The following is an 18,939-nucleotide window of genomic DNA, read 5'->3' on the forward strand; positions in this document are numbered from 1 at the left end:
AATAATCTAACTGTAGCTGAATGCCATTATACAGGCAAAAAATTCTCCCTAAACAAAGGCAAGCTAGTGTTATGGAAAAACTCCCAAACCAATACCTGGGAACCTGGCACAATTACAACGTGCGGGAGAGGATATGCTTGTGTTTCACCAGGAGATCATTAATCCCCTGTCTGGATACCCACTAGGAGACTCAAGCTTCGTGTGAATACTGACGACGAAAACCACATGGAAAAGAGGTCTGTGTCAGAGACTGCCCTCAGATGTGGTGAGATCTGTGCTAACTCCTTAAAAGCTGGCACACCAAATCACAATAGGTCTGATTCAATCCTCCCTGATGGCAATGGAGACCCATCTAACTAATTACACTTCTCCTGATTACCTTTCTTTTTCTCCTTACAAACCTAAAAATCTCAACATTTCTATTAGCCTAAAAATAACATCTCTCTGTTCTTCTCTTCCTCCTTCAGCACTGAATCTCACTTACAACAGGTTTTATTTAATGATTATCCTCCTTATAATTTCTGTCTCACCAGTTTCCTCTCACACTGATTTACCTGCTACACAAAATTATTCTTATTTGGCTTAAGTGCCTTTTCCTCCACTTATTCGACCTCTCACCTGGAGAGATGCTCCTGTAGAAATCTACACTAACAATAGTGTGTGGATGCCTGGAGCTACAGGTGACTGTTGCTCTGCTCAACCAGGAGAAGAAGGCACTGCATTTAATATTACCATGGGTTATAAATACCCCACTCTGTGCCTCAGACATGCACCTGGTTGTACCACCTAGAAATTCAAGTCTGGGCTGCTTATCTTCCGGAAAGATCAGCTACAGAGGAACTGGGCCATTTGGTCCATAGCCTCTCCCTTTCTCCTTTAAAACAAATGAAAGGGGGAGTAATGGGAGATACCCCATACTTTCAATATAAACCTGCAGGAAAACCATGCCCTAAAAATTTTGAGGGCCCATCTAAAACCTTAATTTGGGAAGACTGTGCTAACTCACATGCGGTAATATTGAAAAATGACTCATATGGTTTAGTAATAGACAGGGCACCAAAGGGCTATTTAAAAAACAATTGCTCCTCTGGAGGAAGGAAACGCCTGGAGGCTACTTATTTTATTTCTTATTGGGAGAACGAGAATCATCATTCTACTTTGCACAGGAGGTTCAGCTCATTCTTTCCCTTAAAATGGGAAGATAAATGCATTTACCCCCTCCCACCTCGAGGCCTCATATGACACTCCCCATTCTGAGCCCAAAACACCCAGAACTTTGGAAATTGGCTATTGCTATGTCTGGGCTGCGAGTATGGGAAGGGGAAACTATTCTGTCTGTGTCCCCGCTACCATCCCCCTCTCTCAGTATCAACGTAGATCCAGACATTCTGTTTCACTTACCTCTAAACTGACTGTTCCCATACAGAGTTGTGTTAAGCCTCCTTACATGCTGTTAGTGGGAAGTATCAAAATTTGGACAAATAATCAAACTGTCCAATGTATTAATTGTCATTTATACACTTGTATTAACTCCCATTTTGACTCCAGGAAAAGTGTAATGTTGGTTCGAGCTTGAGAAGGAATCTGGATTCTGGTAACCTTGCCCAGACCTTGGGAATCCTCCCCCTCAATACATTTAATTAATGAAGTGTTACAGCGAATTCTAAAAAGATCTAAGAGATTTGTTTTCACTTTAATTGCTGTGATCATGGCCTAATTATAGGCACTGCAATGGCCACCACTACTGAAATGGCGTTACATCAATCTATTCAAACAGCTCATTTTGTTAATGATTGGCAAGCCAATTCCACCCAAAGGTGGAATTCTCAACAAAGCATTGATCAAAAATTGGCTAATCAAATTAATGATTTAAGACAGTCTGTTATTTGGCTTGGAGATCAAGTAGGGAGTCTCCAATATTGCATGCGAATGCAGTGTGCTTGGAATACTTCGGATTTCCGTATCATCCTGTATTCCTACAACGAGACTGATCATTCATAGGAAATGGTCAAAGGACACCTTCTGGGTAGGGAAGATAATTTATCATTGGACAGAACTAAATTAAAAAAAAAAAAAAACAAATTTTTGAAGCCTCCCAAGATCATTTATCCATTGTGCCTGGAGTTGAGGCGTTAGATCAGGTGGCAGAAAACCTTTCTGGACTAAACCCCACCACTTGGATTAAGTCTACTGGGGGCTCCACTGTAGTAAATTTTGGAATTATGTTTCTCTGTTTAATCGGCTCATCTTTAGTGTGCCAGACCAGTCACAGACCAGTCAAAGAATCCTGCGTCAAAATCAAGAGAACGAACAAGCCTTCATCACCATGGCACATTTATATAAAAAGAAACGGAGAGATGTTGCAGGAAGTCAGGGACCCTGAATGGAGGACCTGGCTGAAGCCATGGCAGAAGAACATAAATTGTGAAGATTTCATGGACATTTATTAGTGCCCCAAATTAATACTTTTATAATTTCTTACACCTGTCTTTACTGCAATCTCTGAACATAAATTGTGAAGATTTCATGGACATTTATCACTTCCCTAATCAATACTCTTGTGATTTCCTATGCCTGTCTTTAATCTCTCAATCCTGTCATCTTTGCAAGCTGAGGATGTATGTCACCTCAGGACCCTGTAATGATTGCGTTAACTGCCCAAATTGTTTGTAGGGCATGTGTGTTTGAACAATATGAAATCTAAGAACCTTAAGAACAGGATAACAGCAATTTTCAGGGAACAAGGGAGATAACCTTAAAGTCTGGCTGCCTGTGGGCCGGGCAGGACAGAGTCATATTTCTCTTATTACTGAAAACAGGCAAGAGAAATATCACTGAATTATTTCCCCAGTAAGGAATATTAATAATTAACAGCCCTGGGAAAAGAATGCATTCCCAGGGCATGGCCTCTAAAATGGCCGCCCTGGGAGTGTCTGCTTTATGCAGGTGTAGATAGGAATGAAACATGCCCTAGTCTCCTGCAGCGCCCCCAGGCTTGCTAGGATTAGGAAATTCCAGCCTGGTGAATTCTAGTCAGACCAGTTCTCTGGTCTTGAACCCTGTTAAGATGTTTATCAATGACAGTGCATGCACAGTGGGACACAGAAGTTCATTAGTGATTCTAGTTTTGCCCTGACCTTGTGATCTCGCCCTAACATTCTGCCTTGTGATCTTTTGTTGCCCTTAAAGCATGTGATCTCTGTGACCCACACCCTATTTGTACACTCCCTCCCCTTTGAAAATTGCTAATAAAAAATTGCTTGTTTTATGGCTCAGGGGGCATCACAGAACCTGCTGACATGTGATATCTCCCCCGGACACCCAGCTTTAAAATTTCTCTCTTTTGTGCTCTTTCCCTTTATTTCTCAGACCAGCCGACACTTAGGAAAAATAGAAAAGGACCCATGTTGAAACATCAGGGGCTGAATTTCCCCTAATAGATTTCATAAAGATAGAGAGTGGAATGGTGATTATCAGTGGATAAGAAGGAAAGGCTCAGGTCAATGGAGAGGGGCTGGTTAATAGATACAAAAACACAGTTAGAAGAAATAAGATTTAGTTTTTGATAGGACAGTAGGGAAATTAGAGTTAACAATAATTTATTGTATATCTCAAAACAGCTAAAAAAATTTTGGAATGTTCCCAACACAAAGAAAAGATGAGCATTTGAGGTGATGGATATCGCAATTACCCTGATTTGATCATTACACATCATATACAGGTATCAAAATATCACATGTACCTTAAAAATATGTATAATGATCATAAATACATAAAAAGATCAATTCTCCCTGATAAGCCTGATTAAAAAGATTAAAGTGAGAAAATAAAAATATATGAAATATTATGAATGAGAAAGAAGAGAGATAACCACAATTATGGAAGATATAATAATTAGAAAATATTATGTGTAGATATATAGCATTAAATTAAAAATCCAGAGGAAATGAACAATTTCCCAGAAAGATAGAAATTATCAAAAGTAACATACAAAGAGGCAGAAATGTACAGAGTCTAAAGAAAACTCTACCATTTTCCTGAAGCATACAGAACAAGACTTTGATGAAAGAAGAGCAGAGCCTTGTTCTTAAATGTGAAAACTTAATAACAATTGCCAAGCCTTTACATATTAACAAATTTAATATAATGCCAATCAGAATCCAAATGGGCTTTTTATGCCAGTTTTTATGGCAGCATTTTTAAACCTAGAATAAATAAATTTGATATTCATATCAATGAATAAACATCTAAGAACTGCTAAGAAACAATGATAAAAGAAGAGTGAATAAGAATTGATTGTACCAGGCATTAAAACTTTCTCAATATACTGCAATTAAAACAGTATAGTTTCGATACAAGAAGTGACAAACAGAAGAGTGGAACAGAATAGAAAGTTTAAAGACACATCTAAGTATATATGCAGAGTTACTATATATCAAAAATGGCATTTAAATTGTGTGGAAAATAAATGATTTATTTAATAAATGATGCAGATGCAACTGGATATCCACCTGGAAGAAAAAAATGAGACCCCTTCCTCATGCCATATAAAAATGTAAATTCCAGTGGATTACAGTTCTAAAAATAAACCAAAAGTATATTTTTAATTAGGAAATTTTATAGTTTTGATGGCAAGAGATCTTAAGCAAGATGAAACTAGGGGCCAAAAAAGGAATAATAGATACATTTTTTCAAAGTAAAAAGTTAAATATTTATAGAAGTAGGCAATATAAACAAACTCAAAGGACAAAAAACAGACTGGTGAAAACGTGAAATTCATGACCAACAAAGTGTCACATCCCGAATATAGAGTCCTTCCAAATTTATTTTAAAAGAATGACAAAAACTACAAATGAGTAAAGGGTATGAGGCAATTCACAAAAGAAATGAAAATAGCCATTAAGCATATGGAAAAAAAAAAAAAAAAAGGTTCCAACACTTTTTTTCAATTTACTAGTTGAAAAATGGCAAACTGAAACAAACAGATGCTATCCAGTGCTGGTGAGGGTATGGGGAAGTAGGTACTCATAAAATTATGCTAGGAGTATAGATTCTACAAATCTTTCAGAATTTAATATGTAAGTATGTATTAAAACCGTTCACATTCTAACATTCAATCATTCCACTTTAGGGTATCTATCCTACAGGAATAAAAGCACCAATAAGTAACAATGAGATATGTACACAGATATATATTACAGCAATATCTGTAGTGGGAAATAAAGCTAAATATAAAATGAATGTCTAGCAAAAAAAAGAACAATCAGCCCTCTGTAACCATGGGTTCCACATCTGGATTCAATCAACTATGGATCAAAAATAATCAGAAAAAAGCGGCTGGTTGCTTCTGTACTAAACACATATGGATTTTTGCCTTGTCTTTATTCCCTAAACAATACAGTATAACAATTATTTACATAGCATTACATACATAATACCTAACATTGTGTTAGGTATTATAAATAATCTAGAAATGATTGAAAGTATATGGAGGATGTACATAGGTTATATGTAAATATTATATAATTTTATATAAGGGATTTGAGCATCCATGGATTTTGATATCCACGGGAGTCCTGGAACCAATATCCCGTGCATAGCAAGAGATGACTGTGGTTACTACATAATATTATGGAATGTTATACAGCTGTTTATAAGAAAAGTGTGATGAATTTATTGATATGCCCATTTCACTATAGTCCTCACTAATATAGGTGTTGCTATGAAGGTATTTTACAGATGTAATCAAAGCCCCTGATATGGTTTGGCTCTGTGTTCCCACCCAAATCTCATGTGGAATGGTAATCCCCATGTGTTGGGGGAGGGGCCTGGTGGGAGGTGATTGGCTCATGGGGGCAATTTCTCCCACGCTATTCTCATTATAGTGGGTGAGTTCTCACGAGATCTGATGGTTTAAAACTATGTGGCACTTCCCCCTTGCTCTCTCACTCTCTCTCCTTCCACTATATGAAGAAGATGCTTGCTTCCCCTTTGCCTTCTGCTATGATTCTAAGCTTCCTGAGGCCTCCCAGTGATGCTTCTTGTGAAGCCTGCAGAACTGTGAATCAATTAAACCTCTTTTCTTCATAAATTACCCAGTCTCAGGTAGTTATTTATAGCACTGTGAAAAGGGACTAATACAGGCCCTAATCAGTTAACTTTATATAAGGGAGAATATCCTACATAATCTGGATGGACCTGACTGAATCTGTTGCAAGACCTTAAAAGTAGAGCTTAGGTCTCCCACAGAAAGGGCAGAAATTCTACCTGTGCACCACAGCTTTAGCCCATGTCTGTGCCATTTCATCCTTCTCATGATCTTCTCTTCCTGACTGCCTGTAGATGACAGCTTTGGCCTATGTCCATGGGTTTGAGCCTGCCTGTGATCCTCCATTTCTGACTGCCTGCTCTATGGAATTCTGAGCCACTTAGCCAACATTCACAATCGCATAAGTCAATTCCTTGTAATAAAATTTTCAGCAGTGGTATGATAGATCTCCTATGGGTTATGCCTCTTTGGTTGAACCCTAACTGATACAAGGGGTTATAGTTAGATTCTATATTATTTATCTGGGGAGTTACCTATGATAAATTAAGCTAAAAAAGCAACTTACAAGGTAATATATATAATTTTTATATAAAAGTATTATATTTGTATATGTTTATATGGGCATGAGAAAAGTATGGAAAGGGGAATACTGAACTGTTAACACTGGTTATTTCATTCAGTATGGAAGTGACAGAAGGGAAAAGAATGCTAAATTTTCTTTATGTATGTCCATATTTGTTTAAATGGTTATAATGGTCATGCATTAATTTTATAATTAAAAAGTAAAAATTTAAAAAAGCTATGATAAAACTATATGACCCTCATAAAATAATGATTAAAAATATGAAATGATTTGATAGAAATGCTAATAATGATGAGTGAAAATGAGGATACAAAATTATATCTATCCACCATAGAGAGGCAGGTATGGGGAGAGAAAGAAAAAAAGATTCAGTCACCTTGGTTTTTCTAATTAGACACATTAAAAAGGCTGGAAATATATATCAAAATGTTTATGAAAGTTATTACTGAGTATGTTGATGTGTGATTTTTACTTTTTTCTTATATTTTTCTGTTGCTTTTTCTCCAAATTTCCTACAATGGAAGTGATTTACTATTATCAAACCAAAAAAAAACCCTCAATATTTTTAAAGATGAACATATGCCTGTTCAGAAAGTAATTTCTAGAAGCTTTTCTATTAGAAGCAGATAGTTAAAGTCACAGGTTTATTAGGGCATTGTGTGGGAGACATTGTGTTAGAGCCAATGGGAATGGCAGGGACCTTCTAATTGATTCAGGGTCTGAATACTAAGACCATTCCTTTAATAACTCTAACAGCCTAGGCAGGGTCAGTGGCTGCTGCTGCTTGCCATTGAGAGAAGTAGCCAGCAACATTTATATACCACTCCAAATCATGTCCCAATGCAGTGTCCACATACTAAAAGCAATCTGATTCCAATGAGACTCAAAGTGAGTTATTAATGTGCACTCTACGCAAGTTCTGAGGAGAAGACTGGAGTTAGATTTGTCTTTCTGACCATCCTTTCTTACCTCTGGACAATTTCAATCACCAACATGGAAGGATAAGAGAACCCTTTTGTACCAGGATTCAATGAGTAAGCCCATTTTTCTAGAGACGATTTCCACAAACTTGAGCATACAGGCATTTTAAAGTACAATTTCATTCCCATAAGCAATGGGGCAAAGACAGAAACTGTATGTCTTCTCAGGGAATTAACAAGTCTGGTTGCTTGGTATTTTTAATGACAGAAAGCCAGGACCATGAGCAAGAGACCAGACAGTACTTTATAAGTCACAAAGCTATAACCAATGGCATCTAAATCCCACAGTTGGGAAGCAGCATGAAAAATATCTCTACTATCTATATCCCCTCTGGAAAAGAGAAACAAAAAGGCAAAAAAAGTATGTTTCAGTGTATTCGAAATCATGAAAATGGTCATGGTTTTAGGTCCTGTTATATTTTCTATAGTTTACTTTAAATACTTCCACACAGAAAGTGTGATGTGTATGTGCATATTATTTTAATCTATAGTCTAGGGGGATTTAGTTAACATCTGAAGTATCCTAATCAGGAGTACAAACTATGCACCTAATGACAGAGAGCTGAGACTTTATGAAGATTACAGAACAGGTAGTGTAACTGATTTTTGTTTATTTGCTAATAAATGTATGTTTGGGACAATCAAGCCTGAGGCCTGAGGCCAGCTTTCAGTGTGATATTCTTAGCTAGTAGGGGAGGACAACCTATAGTTCAACCTACCACTGACTAATGGAAGCTATTGGTACTTACCAAAAACAACCTAATAATAAGGAACCACCAAAGTAGCTTAAGTCACTCTGCAACAGAAATCTTCCCTCTGACTCCAGGAAAATGGAAACCAATTCAAACCTCCTATGTTCTTCATAGCCATATTCTTCTTTCTACTCTCAGGTCACTTACCGATTTTTTCATCTTCCTGTACCATTTTCCTCTCTTCTCTGAAAGCCCTGAGCCAGCGTATTTTTTCCTCCAGCTTCTTGGCAAAGAACAGATGTATCTCCTCAGTCTCCTTGTTGTGAAGCTTGAAGGCATTCTTCATGCTGACATTAAAGTCATCATCTCTGCCATCCTCAATGTCAACTACCTCATATTTATCCATGTCAATGCGGCCTTTGTAGTATAGGATGTCTCTCCGGATTAGGTCCTAGATGGGAAGGAGAGGTTTCTTGAAGGTATGTGCAGGGTGAGTACTAGAAGAGTTGGCACATGGGCACAGCAGAATGCTAACACTGTCACCATTTTGAAGTAGCAATGGGGGTTGGTTTGTTCTAAATTTGGCCAGGTTATATTAGCAGTCTGACATTGACAGGTTGGTTAACTAGATGCCCAAAGAAAAAGCCTCTGTCTCACCTTGAAAGATCATTTCAGACACCAGAATCAATCCCTGGACGTGTGTGCAAGTCTGCTGATAGGAAGTAGGAAACAGTAAGTCACACAAACACAGCTAGCAAGGGCGTCTTCTTTTCTAAAACATCAGCAAGCCCACTAGAGGTATGAAATGAGCTGGCTGGTTGCCTAGAGTGTGTTCAAATATCTGTGCAGGCCAGTGAGACCTGAACACCAGAGGAGGACTGAGTGGTATGAGTACCTAGGAGGCCACAGACTGTTGGCAAAGGATTACCTAGGGAGGGTCTAACACTTAGCACTCTGCGGATTTTTAGAAAAGACCCAGTCTGACAAGAGAAATGGAGGTAAAAGTAAATAAAGAAGTTCACATATCAACACAGATGAATGTCACAAATCTTATGGAGAAAAACAGAAGTTGTGGATGGACACAAACAGTATGTTGCCTATTTGTTATTGCTGTTTTGCTCTCATTTATACAAAATTGTATTAATCCTAACTCTAGTCCATGAAACACTCATAATTGGTTCATGCATGGCATTTTTATTTCTCTATTCATTTACTTACTTATTTTAATAATATAAAGCACTGGTGAATCTGCCACTAATACAAGGCATCCTCCATCCTAAATCCTATGTTCATCATTTCCATGGTTTCCTTTCTATATAGTTTTACCTCATCTATATCTGTTCCCTTGAAAAACATACAATACAATGCCACATAATGTTTAAAGACACATAGTATGTAGAAAATTATAAAGAAATATGTGACAATGATATATGCCAAATTCCAGACAGTACAGAGCAGAAAATGGGGAGGGGCAAGAGAGGAAGGAGAAGAAAAAGAAGCAGAAGAGAGGGTGGGAAGGAAAACTATTTGTAATTAATTATTTCTTAAGGTGGATAGTAAGCATGTGGATACTCATTATATTATTTTTATATCTTTTTGAATGTGAAATATTTAATAAGTTAAAAAAGAAAACAGAGGGACGGATGAAATGACATATAGACGTATGGAATGTCAGATCTTATAAATATCTTGAAGTGGTCTTTCAGCCCCTCCTCTTCTTGGCGCTGCCCTCAGCCTCCTCTGATAACACATCCCCTGCTGGGAGATGTGGTATGGCTGAGTCAGGCTGAGGAAGGCCCCTATAAGCCCTGTCCTGACAGATGTCTTCAGGCCAGCTCTCCCTCCTCTCTGCTTTATCTGCTCTTTCAGTCAGCTGGACAGTCAGAAATGCTCATTAATTTTTATTAGCATTTTACAGTTCAATTAAACCATTCCCATTCTACTGAATTGCCTTACTTGACTCACTTCTCAGCTGTGTGCTCCCTATGAAGGACCTTCTTTTGGCCACTCACATTCCCAATCCTAACTCTTCACACTGTGCAGTACACTGAGATTTTCAGTTGGGCTGGGAAAGGCTACCTTGCAGGATTCCCAGCATAGCTCTGTCAACCTCAAAGGCCCAGGCTGGAAAATACAGATGTCATTGAATTGCTTTTGAAAAAATAACAATCATGTTGCTTTTTTTCCTCCCATAATGACTTCATATAAATAAGAAAAGAATATAGATGGATTCTGATCTATTGGTTGTCCCCAGGATCAAGTTCACAGGAGAGGAAGAGTTCAGCTATACAGAGAGGGCCAATGTTGTCCCAAGCCTATTTCAGAACCTGGGTTCCTTTTACCATGTTCAGTGTGCACAAGCTCAATCCTGGCCAAAAGGATAGAGTGGTTCCCATACACTGACTTCCACAATTCTCAGGAACACTTTTTGAGACACGTGTATAAAAAGTGGGCCCTATCAGGCTAATCTAAGTACAAAACCAGGACAAGCTAGGGAGAATGTATGAATTTAATTTATCTTGATCTCAGAAAGGTTTGAATTGTGCCTTACCATACATAATACAATACATACAAACCTGGAAAGCCAGATCTGAACCACACATTCTCACTGGACCACACTGCCTAAAACAGGCAGCCTCAACTTCCTTGTTGCTAACTTCAGTTCGCAGCCTCCTTCCACTCCGCCCCCATTCCGAGTTGGTGTGTCATAGTCATTGAGAGCTTTCAACACCTTTGCTATTTCCCAAAAATAGAAAGAATATGCATGATCTTGGAGCTACATTAAAAGCATCAATTGAACCTCCTATTGTTTCTTTAGATATTTAAGGATGACAAGAAGCTAAAGAGAATTTCTGCTTCTGTGGTGGGGAAACATGGCTAGAAAGATGTGTCACTAAAATTATTCCTTTGCCTGTTCTCCCTGGTCCCCTAGAGGGTTAAATGTGAGTTTTCAGGCACTAGATTAGTCATAAGCCAAATGTAGAGATGTGATAGGAATAATTAAGAATGACCTACCAGTTCAGGAATTCCAATCATAAAGAGTAGCTAAGACTATAAGCAGTAAGCAGCATGGAACAAAAGAAAGAGCATGATGTAGAGTCTGAAACCCTGAGTTTGATGCCTTGCTGCTTAACCTATCAGCTCTATGGTTACAGACAAGCCAGTTAACCTCTCTGAGCCCCAATTTCCACAACTAAGAAATGAAGACAGTTTTCCTTACTCTGTAAAATAGCTACAAAGCTCTAATATAAACATGTCATTTCCAGGACATGAGGCCAGACTTGTCCACCAAATACAGCCTTGAGCTTTCTTGCTCCTGGGCCAGTGTTTCATAGTCCCTAAAACCCTCTTTTAATAAACTTAAAAGAAAAAAACATCTCACTACCTCCTTTAGCTCATTCAGACTTTCCAAATAATTTAAATATTGTGAGTAAAAATAAGTCAAAGCAAGGGTAACTCTGAATATTTTTTCAATTTACATAGCTGCCCCACTGTCCCTGGAAATTCTATACATCCTTTCAGGACAGGGTGGTATTTGCCAAATGGTATTTGTCACCAAACAACAGATATATATTTGGGGTCACACTAATATCTGCTCTCTGGCCCAACCAGGCTTCCTATTCTAATCTTAGCCTTCGAGGTCAAACTTACACATTCTTCTTCCTCAAAGAAACTCCCTGACTGCTCAAGCTGATGTGGCTCCCCTTCTCCAAATTCTAACACCAATTATGAAGGCCCTGACATACTACACACTTGACACTTAGCCACCATGCTGCTCACAGCTTTTAGTTTGCCTGCCCATTAAGGCTGTGCCCAGCACTCTATCTTCTTTGGTCTTGCTTCACTCAGGGTTTGTCCAGAGAAGAGCAGCTGACAAAGCCCCGGAGTTTCCTCTGGTTGTCCTCTGCACATGGCAAGGGGACAAAGTCCTCCTGAACCCTGGTTGCCTGTGGTCCTATTGGAACCAGGCTGCCTACATGCCACTTGTTAATGGTAGTCTGAGTGCCTTCCCAGGGACATGGTGAGCAGGTGCTCAAAACAGATGCTATTTGGATCATCACAACTTTCCTGCCTAATGAAGTTTATCATTTCCAATAAAATGCCAGCCTTCCTCCTTTTTCCTTGTGCTCGTCTGAATTGGGAGACATTAAGGGAGCTAGTTCCTCCCCAGGAGGATCCTGGCAATCTGCAGACAGACACTCAGGCTGTGGTCCTAGTCTGTGGCTCCAGCAAGAAGTCTACTCTGTCCCTGATGCTACATAACTGAACAGCTGGAAGCTATTTCAATTTGGCCTCACTGGGTATGCCTGGGGTTTAGTAAGACGTTGCAGGATATTCTCTACAAATGACAGATGCTGCAATCTGGGGAATGTAACTGTTCAGGATTGTAGCCTGCTTCATTTGTTTGTAAATAAGGTCCTCCCTGCCCCTTTATAGAGGGGACACTAGTTACTCTTCTCTAGCCTTTTCTCTCCAGATCCTGGGGAAGGTACATGGGGCTTGGACTGGATTAATTTCTCTCACTACTATATTCCAGCATCCTAGAATGCATGCTTAATTACAACAAAATAACAACAACAATAACAGCAACAGTGACCCCTTAAATAGCACATATTATGTACCAGGTACTGTCCTAAATGCTCTGCATTTATTAACTTAAATAATCCTCCAATGTAGGTACTGTTATAACCCCATCTGATGAGGAACTATAGACATAGAGAAGCTAAAAAGCTTTCTCAGGAATAGAATGCTTATACACTGCTGATGGGAATGTACGTTAGTTCAGCCATGATAGAAAGCAGTTTGGATATTTCTCAAATAACTTAAAAAAGAACTACCTTTTGCCCTAGCAATCCCATTACTGGGTATGTACCCAAAGGAATATAAATCATTCTACCACAAAGACACATGCATGCGTATGTTCATTGCAGCACGTTTCACAGTAACAAATACATGGAGTCAGCCTAGATGATGATCAATGATAGACTGGATAAAGAAAATGTGGTACATGTACACCATGAAATACCACAAAGCCATCAAAATAAATGAAATCATGCCTTTTGCAACAACATGGATGGAACTGGAGGCCATTATCCTAAGCAAATTAACACAGGAACAGAAAACCAAATACCACATGTTCTCACTTACAAGAGGGAGCTAAATATTGAGTACACAGGGACACAAAGAAGGAAACAACAGACACTGGGGCTTACTTGATGGTGGAAGGTGGGAGGAGGGTGGGAATAAAAAACCGCCTATCGGTACTATGTTCATTACCTGCATGATGAAATCATTTGTGAACCAAAACCCAGCAAGATGCAATTTACCCACGTAACAAATTTGAATATGCAGCACCCCCTAAAGCTAAAATAAAAATTGGAAGAAAAAACTGAAAATTTTCCAGGAATAAAAGATACTACATGGCAGAGCTTGGCTTTGGGTTCAGGCTGTCCAGCTGTAAAATCTCTGCTTTTGTTTACAATGTGCTATATTGCCTCTAAATAAAAAAGTACTGAACGAATTATTAGTAACACTGCATATATAGTAATAGTATTAATAGCTAACATTCACTAAGTACTTACTATGTGCCAGGCACTACACCTGCATTGTCTCATTTAACCCTCACAACCTCCCTTCCTTGTAGATAAACTGTCATTCCCATTTTGCAAACAAGGGCATAATTATAAGCACAGAAAGTTTGTCCAAGGTCATATAGCTCACGGGAGAAAGGAGATTGCCCTCTAGTCTGGCCCTAGCATCCATGCTCTTAACCCTATACTCCACTGCTCCCCACTACCTCAGGTGGTTCTCTCCCAAAGCCTCTTGAGATGACTTCTATCATCAGCCTGATTTGACATTGAGGACGATAAGGACAAAGTTAAAGAACTGGCCCATGGTTAGAAAAGTTAGTAAGAGACAGAGTAAAGATAAGTACCCAGGAGTTCTGGTTTCAAATCCCCTTCTTCTTTCTGCTCCAGCCCCATCTCTATTGCTATTATTGAATTTATAAGCTGTCCCAAATAGCTCATCCTTCAAGTCTGACCCTTCAGTGCAAGACAAAATTGTCCAAATGCAGAAACTTCCCTGAACAGAAGTCTTCTGCCCAACATCATTACATGCTGCTTAGTTCTGATTCCCTTGAATATGGTGAAAGCAATGAAATAAAGAGCAGTTATGACACATGGGACAACAGCACATGTCCAGACTGGCACGATAGGACAGAGGGTGCAGGAAAAGGGGATCTGCTCCTTTCAACAGTAAATACTCAAAGAGGAGAAAATCTCCCCAAAGCATCAAAATAATTTCCCAAATAATTATATCAGGAAGAAAATAATAAAACACATCAAAAACTAAAATAAAAAAGTAATGAAACAGAGGAGCAGAGACAGACAGTATAGATAATACGAAAAAAGAGAACAGAGTCTTATTTGGATTTTTTGAAAGAAAAGTTAAAAGAGTGGTGACAGCAAAAATTAAAGAAGGGGTCACATAATTAGAAGTCACTGGTGACTTTCCCACATACTATAATTGCCATTTTAAAGGTACCTTCACATACGCCCACGTGCTCTCTTGCTCTCTTTCTCTCCTTCTTTCTCTCTCTCTCTCTCTCTCTCTCTCTCTCTCTCTCTCTCTGAAACAAGCTACAAGCTGCATAAGTTGTTTAAGCTGCTCTGAGTGGATTAGTCAATCCCAATTCCCAATGTACAAAACAGGCATAAGTGACTGGGAATTAAGGGAATCTTAAGAGTTGGATGAGAACTTGGTGGTGAGGCCACATGATCATGGAAAGATATCAGTGTTTCAATGTTTACTATACTATCTTTGGCACATAATAATGTAGCCCATATTTGGGTACATCTCGTGATGAGGACCTCACTACTTTATAAGGCTATTTCTTTGTTGGAGGTTGGGTAAGATGAGATTAATGAGTACTAGGCACTCTATCAGGCATTTTATATGTATTGATTCCATTTAATCTTCATGACAATCCTGTAGAATAGTTATCATCACCGTTTACAATTGATATAATGGAAGTACAAGAAGCAAAAAGTCACTTGCTTGAAATCACATAGTTATCAAGTATTGAAACCAGGATTTGAGCCCAGAATTGTCTGACTACAAACTTTATGCTTTTTCTATCACTTTATATGACTTCTGTCTGCAAGGAAACCATGGGAAAATCTGAAATGCAGGAGGATACTCTCTGTCCTGTGCAATCCTCCTATCAACTAATTAAGTTACTGGCAAAACAGAAACTGAGTTTTATGGGATATGACTCGTTCTTAGAAAGCCAATGATGACCCCTGTGGCCACTGTATCTCTTTCTAAATGTTCACAGGCTGTTTAATAATCAAGTACAGAATTTTGACAAGCTCAATGGTAATATTGACATAAATATTACCAATGTGGAATCTGGAGCCAGCTTATCTGGATTTAATTCCTGGCTCTATCACTCATTAGCTATTTCACCTTGGGAAAATCATATAACTTATCTAGGTCTCACTTTACATATCCTTAACATGGAAATAATAATAGTACCTACCTCATAGGTTTGTTGTGAGGATTAAATTGAGTTAATAAGTGTAAAGTTCTTAGAACAGAATCATAGAAGCACTCAATAAATGCTAGTTCACTAATATTTTATGGTTGATCTCTACTTTCTAGAACATACAATTTTTGCTTTGAAAACTGGTACATTCTCCTATCTATAGTCTTCTCACAGATCTCCTAGAACCCATAATTCTGTCAAGATGACCTACAGCAATTCCACTTGGGACATCTTCAAATTATTTCAGTGCCCTGGGATGTATATTTTTAAAATAACATCATATTTAACTTCTGTTAGACTAGAATCCCTATGAAAGTAGAGCTGGTTGGCATAGAAGAGGGGCTCAATATCTACAGAATGAAAGAATTCAGAACAGTAAAGTACTCTCTTACAACCTCAGATCCTTTGGGCTTCAATTCCCTTTGAATCAAGTTTATGCCTTCTTTTCCTTGATAGAGAAGGAATTTATATTCCTCTGTTATCAGTAAACCATCTGCCTCAAATAGGAGGTTGTCAGACTATCACTTCTTTTTTCTTCTTCATTTGAACATAGCTTTAAAAGTAATTAAAATTAAGCATTTTTAAAAACTAATTTTGACTCATTCTAGGATTCATGAAACTATTTTGTCACCCCTGTTAAATATTATATATAAAATATTATATATTATTTAGCCACTTGCTAGGGGTCTTTGTTTCCTCCTTTTTAAATATGAGATCATCAGAAAGCTTAATGTGGCCATATTTCATTATTTAGCATCCTCACCTCCTTTCTTCCCAGTAAAAAGGATTACTGAACTTTCAGATATCCATTTAAATTGTGTGCTTGAGGTGAGTGAAGTGACAGTCTCACTCACCTTGGCCCAATCCAGACATTCCCTTCCTTTCCTCCATGGATTCTCTTTGTCAAAGGAATTTTCACCTCCAGAAAGCCTAGTTCATTCCTCCCAGCTCTATCTCAAGAAAAGAGTCTTTTGTAGTAATGACAAAGGTCCCTAAACAACCCAGCAGACAAAATACCTTGTCTCTTTGCATACTTTCTTTTGGCCCCATGATCATTTTTTCAAAAGTTTATCCCTACTTGCTGAATGGAAAGGTTTATTGTAGATAACAAATGGAAATCTTCAAAACAAACATCAGGTAGTTTTAACGGCCTTTGAACAATTAGGCTATAATTGCTCATGTTCTGGTGTCAAGAACACCCAGGTATATGGAGTTAGTAGCCTTTATACCCCAGACTCTAGGCTGGCTGTGTCTTGGGAAGAAAGCCTATGGTTCTTGTAAAAACAAGAAAGCTGCCTTCTGTGGGAAGCTATGATTGCTTTGAGGTTTCTCTTGTTTTCACCATCCCTGTTATATGCTTCCCCTACCCTGTCAGCTTGGCTGGTTTGAATCCCCAGCCGTCTTGACTTCTAGTTTCTTCCTAATCATTGGCTCTCACAATATGTGGCTTAGACTTGGCTCATTACTCCATCTTGGTCTTCCATTGCCCCTTGGGTTCTAAGTTAAGCCCATTGTTTATCTTGTTTCTTCCCCTTTGTTTTTGACTTCTGACTCATTGTTTTATGTTCTGGATCCTGGTCTATCTCTTATAGCCACTGCTTTCTAGAGCCTAGTTTCACACTTTAGTTAAAGTAATCCCAGCCTTGGCTAACAGATGCCAAAATTAATAGGGCCTGGGGGGTACAGAACTATAAAATAAGCCAGGTTCCTATTTGTTTACTGTCTCTATGCCTACTTGTTCTAAGTGTAAACACTTTAGTGGGAAGAATAGGCACATTACTGTTAGTGACATGGCTGATATGCTGAGAATTTCCATGGCCGCCTAAATTAACCCTCAAAAATCCTAGCTCCTGATTTTATGAAAGTCCTGAGAAGAGTTGGGAAAGCTAAAAAGAAGCATTAGTGTTTGGCCGAGTTTCAGATTCATAAAAGTTCTCTGTTTGAGGGTCAGCTCCATACTAAGGTAAGTTATTATCCCCATTAACTGACTGGCTATTGGTTCCAGAGTGGACATTCAGAGCTTATCACCAAACACTGAGACAGTCTGAACCTAAGCTCAGTTTTTTTCCCCTCAATCCACTGTCAAAGCAAATGGATAAAGATTCAATACAAGATATGCCACACACATACACACACGGAGGACAGGGGGCTTAAAACAACTGTGTGGTTCATGTTCCAGCCCAGAAAAATATAACACTATTTACCCTGGTATTCTGTGACTCAGCACTCCTCTTCAGAGGCATTCACTACTGGGTGAAGGAGAGGACAAAGGGACTGGATGATGGCAAAAGAGCCAAGGGTAGGATGGTGAATCTGTAACGTCACTCTAAGCATTCTGGTTTCTTCCTCCATTTTTACTTTCCCTGGTCCCCAATTCTTCCCAATCAGTCCCTGGAGCCAAAACTGGTCTGAACTCTGCTATGAGTGAGGAAGTAGGGGGAAAAGTATCCCATAAGGAGGAGTGATGCTTAGAACATACGCCACCCTTCCCAGCCTCACCAAGGAGAAGAGTCCAAGAAACCAACATTCACAGTTATCCAGGAGTCAGTGTCAAGAGTAAGACCTCTCCTCAAATGGATTACAAAGAAGGAAGAGTGGAGAAGAGCACAGTTGGGGGTTGTGGGGAACCAGTGCACCTTGTATAGGAAATAGGTAGAGGCATGGAAAAACTTCCTATATTACAAAGGTACCTACCTGTCAGGGCAACAGTAGGAGGCTCCTTGTTGTTTCCCAGGGCAGGGAGGGGCCACATGGCCAGAGCCATTAGAGTGGAAATGAGGGAAAGTGCTCAGGGAAACTACTATTTACCAACTAAGATAGACATATTTCAATATTTTTAACAAATGGTGCAGACCAGCAGCTCTGGGTAGAAGAAAGTGAGAAGGAGCACCCCAGGGTCATTAGGGCAAAGGGTAAGAAAAATACCAAGACGAAATGTACCAACTTCAGAGTTTTTCACTGCCCACAAGCCAACCCTGCCTGTGACATTTATGCCACATTAGTGCTCCTGATACAGAACTGCTGCAAATCTCCTGTCTGTTTTCCCCCCATCAGTATTTGCCCACTTTATTGGGAGCCTGGGGATG

At 38.9% G+C, this 18,939-nt stretch overlaps 2 protein-coding genes across 13 annotated transcripts in view; both read right to left on the bottom strand.

The window, feature by feature from the left end:
* The window catches only part of ARHGEF9 (Cdc42 guanine nucleotide exchange factor 9), a 179,421-nt gene that overhangs the window by 16,150 nt on the left and 144,332 nt on the right, over positions 1-18,939 (bottom strand). For all 11 annotated transcript variants that reach the window (XM_077989670.1, XM_015127575.3, XM_015127569.3 and 8 more), the window contains one exon: positions 8,512-8,755. In XM_077989670.1, coding sequence (XP_077845796.1) covers positions 8,512-8,755 — 244 coding nt within the window. The remainder of the gene's footprint in view (positions 1-8,511; positions 8,756-18,939) is intronic.
* The window catches only part of LOC144338848 (uncharacterized), a 113,241-nt gene that overhangs the window by 7,081 nt on the left and 87,221 nt on the right, over positions 1-18,939 (bottom strand). For both annotated transcript variants that reach the window (XM_077989673.1, XM_077989672.1), the window contains one exon: positions 8,512-8,755. The gene's annotated coding sequence lies outside the window, so the exon portion shown is untranslated. The remainder of the gene's footprint in view (positions 1-8,511; positions 8,756-18,939) is intronic.

Source organism: Macaca mulatta, chromosome X (assembly GCF_049350105.2).
Source record: "Macaca mulatta isolate MMU2019108-1 chromosome X, T2T-MMU8v2.0, whole genome shotgun sequence".
Lineage (NCBI taxonomy): Eukaryota > Metazoa > Chordata > Mammalia > Primates > Cercopithecidae > Macaca > Macaca mulatta.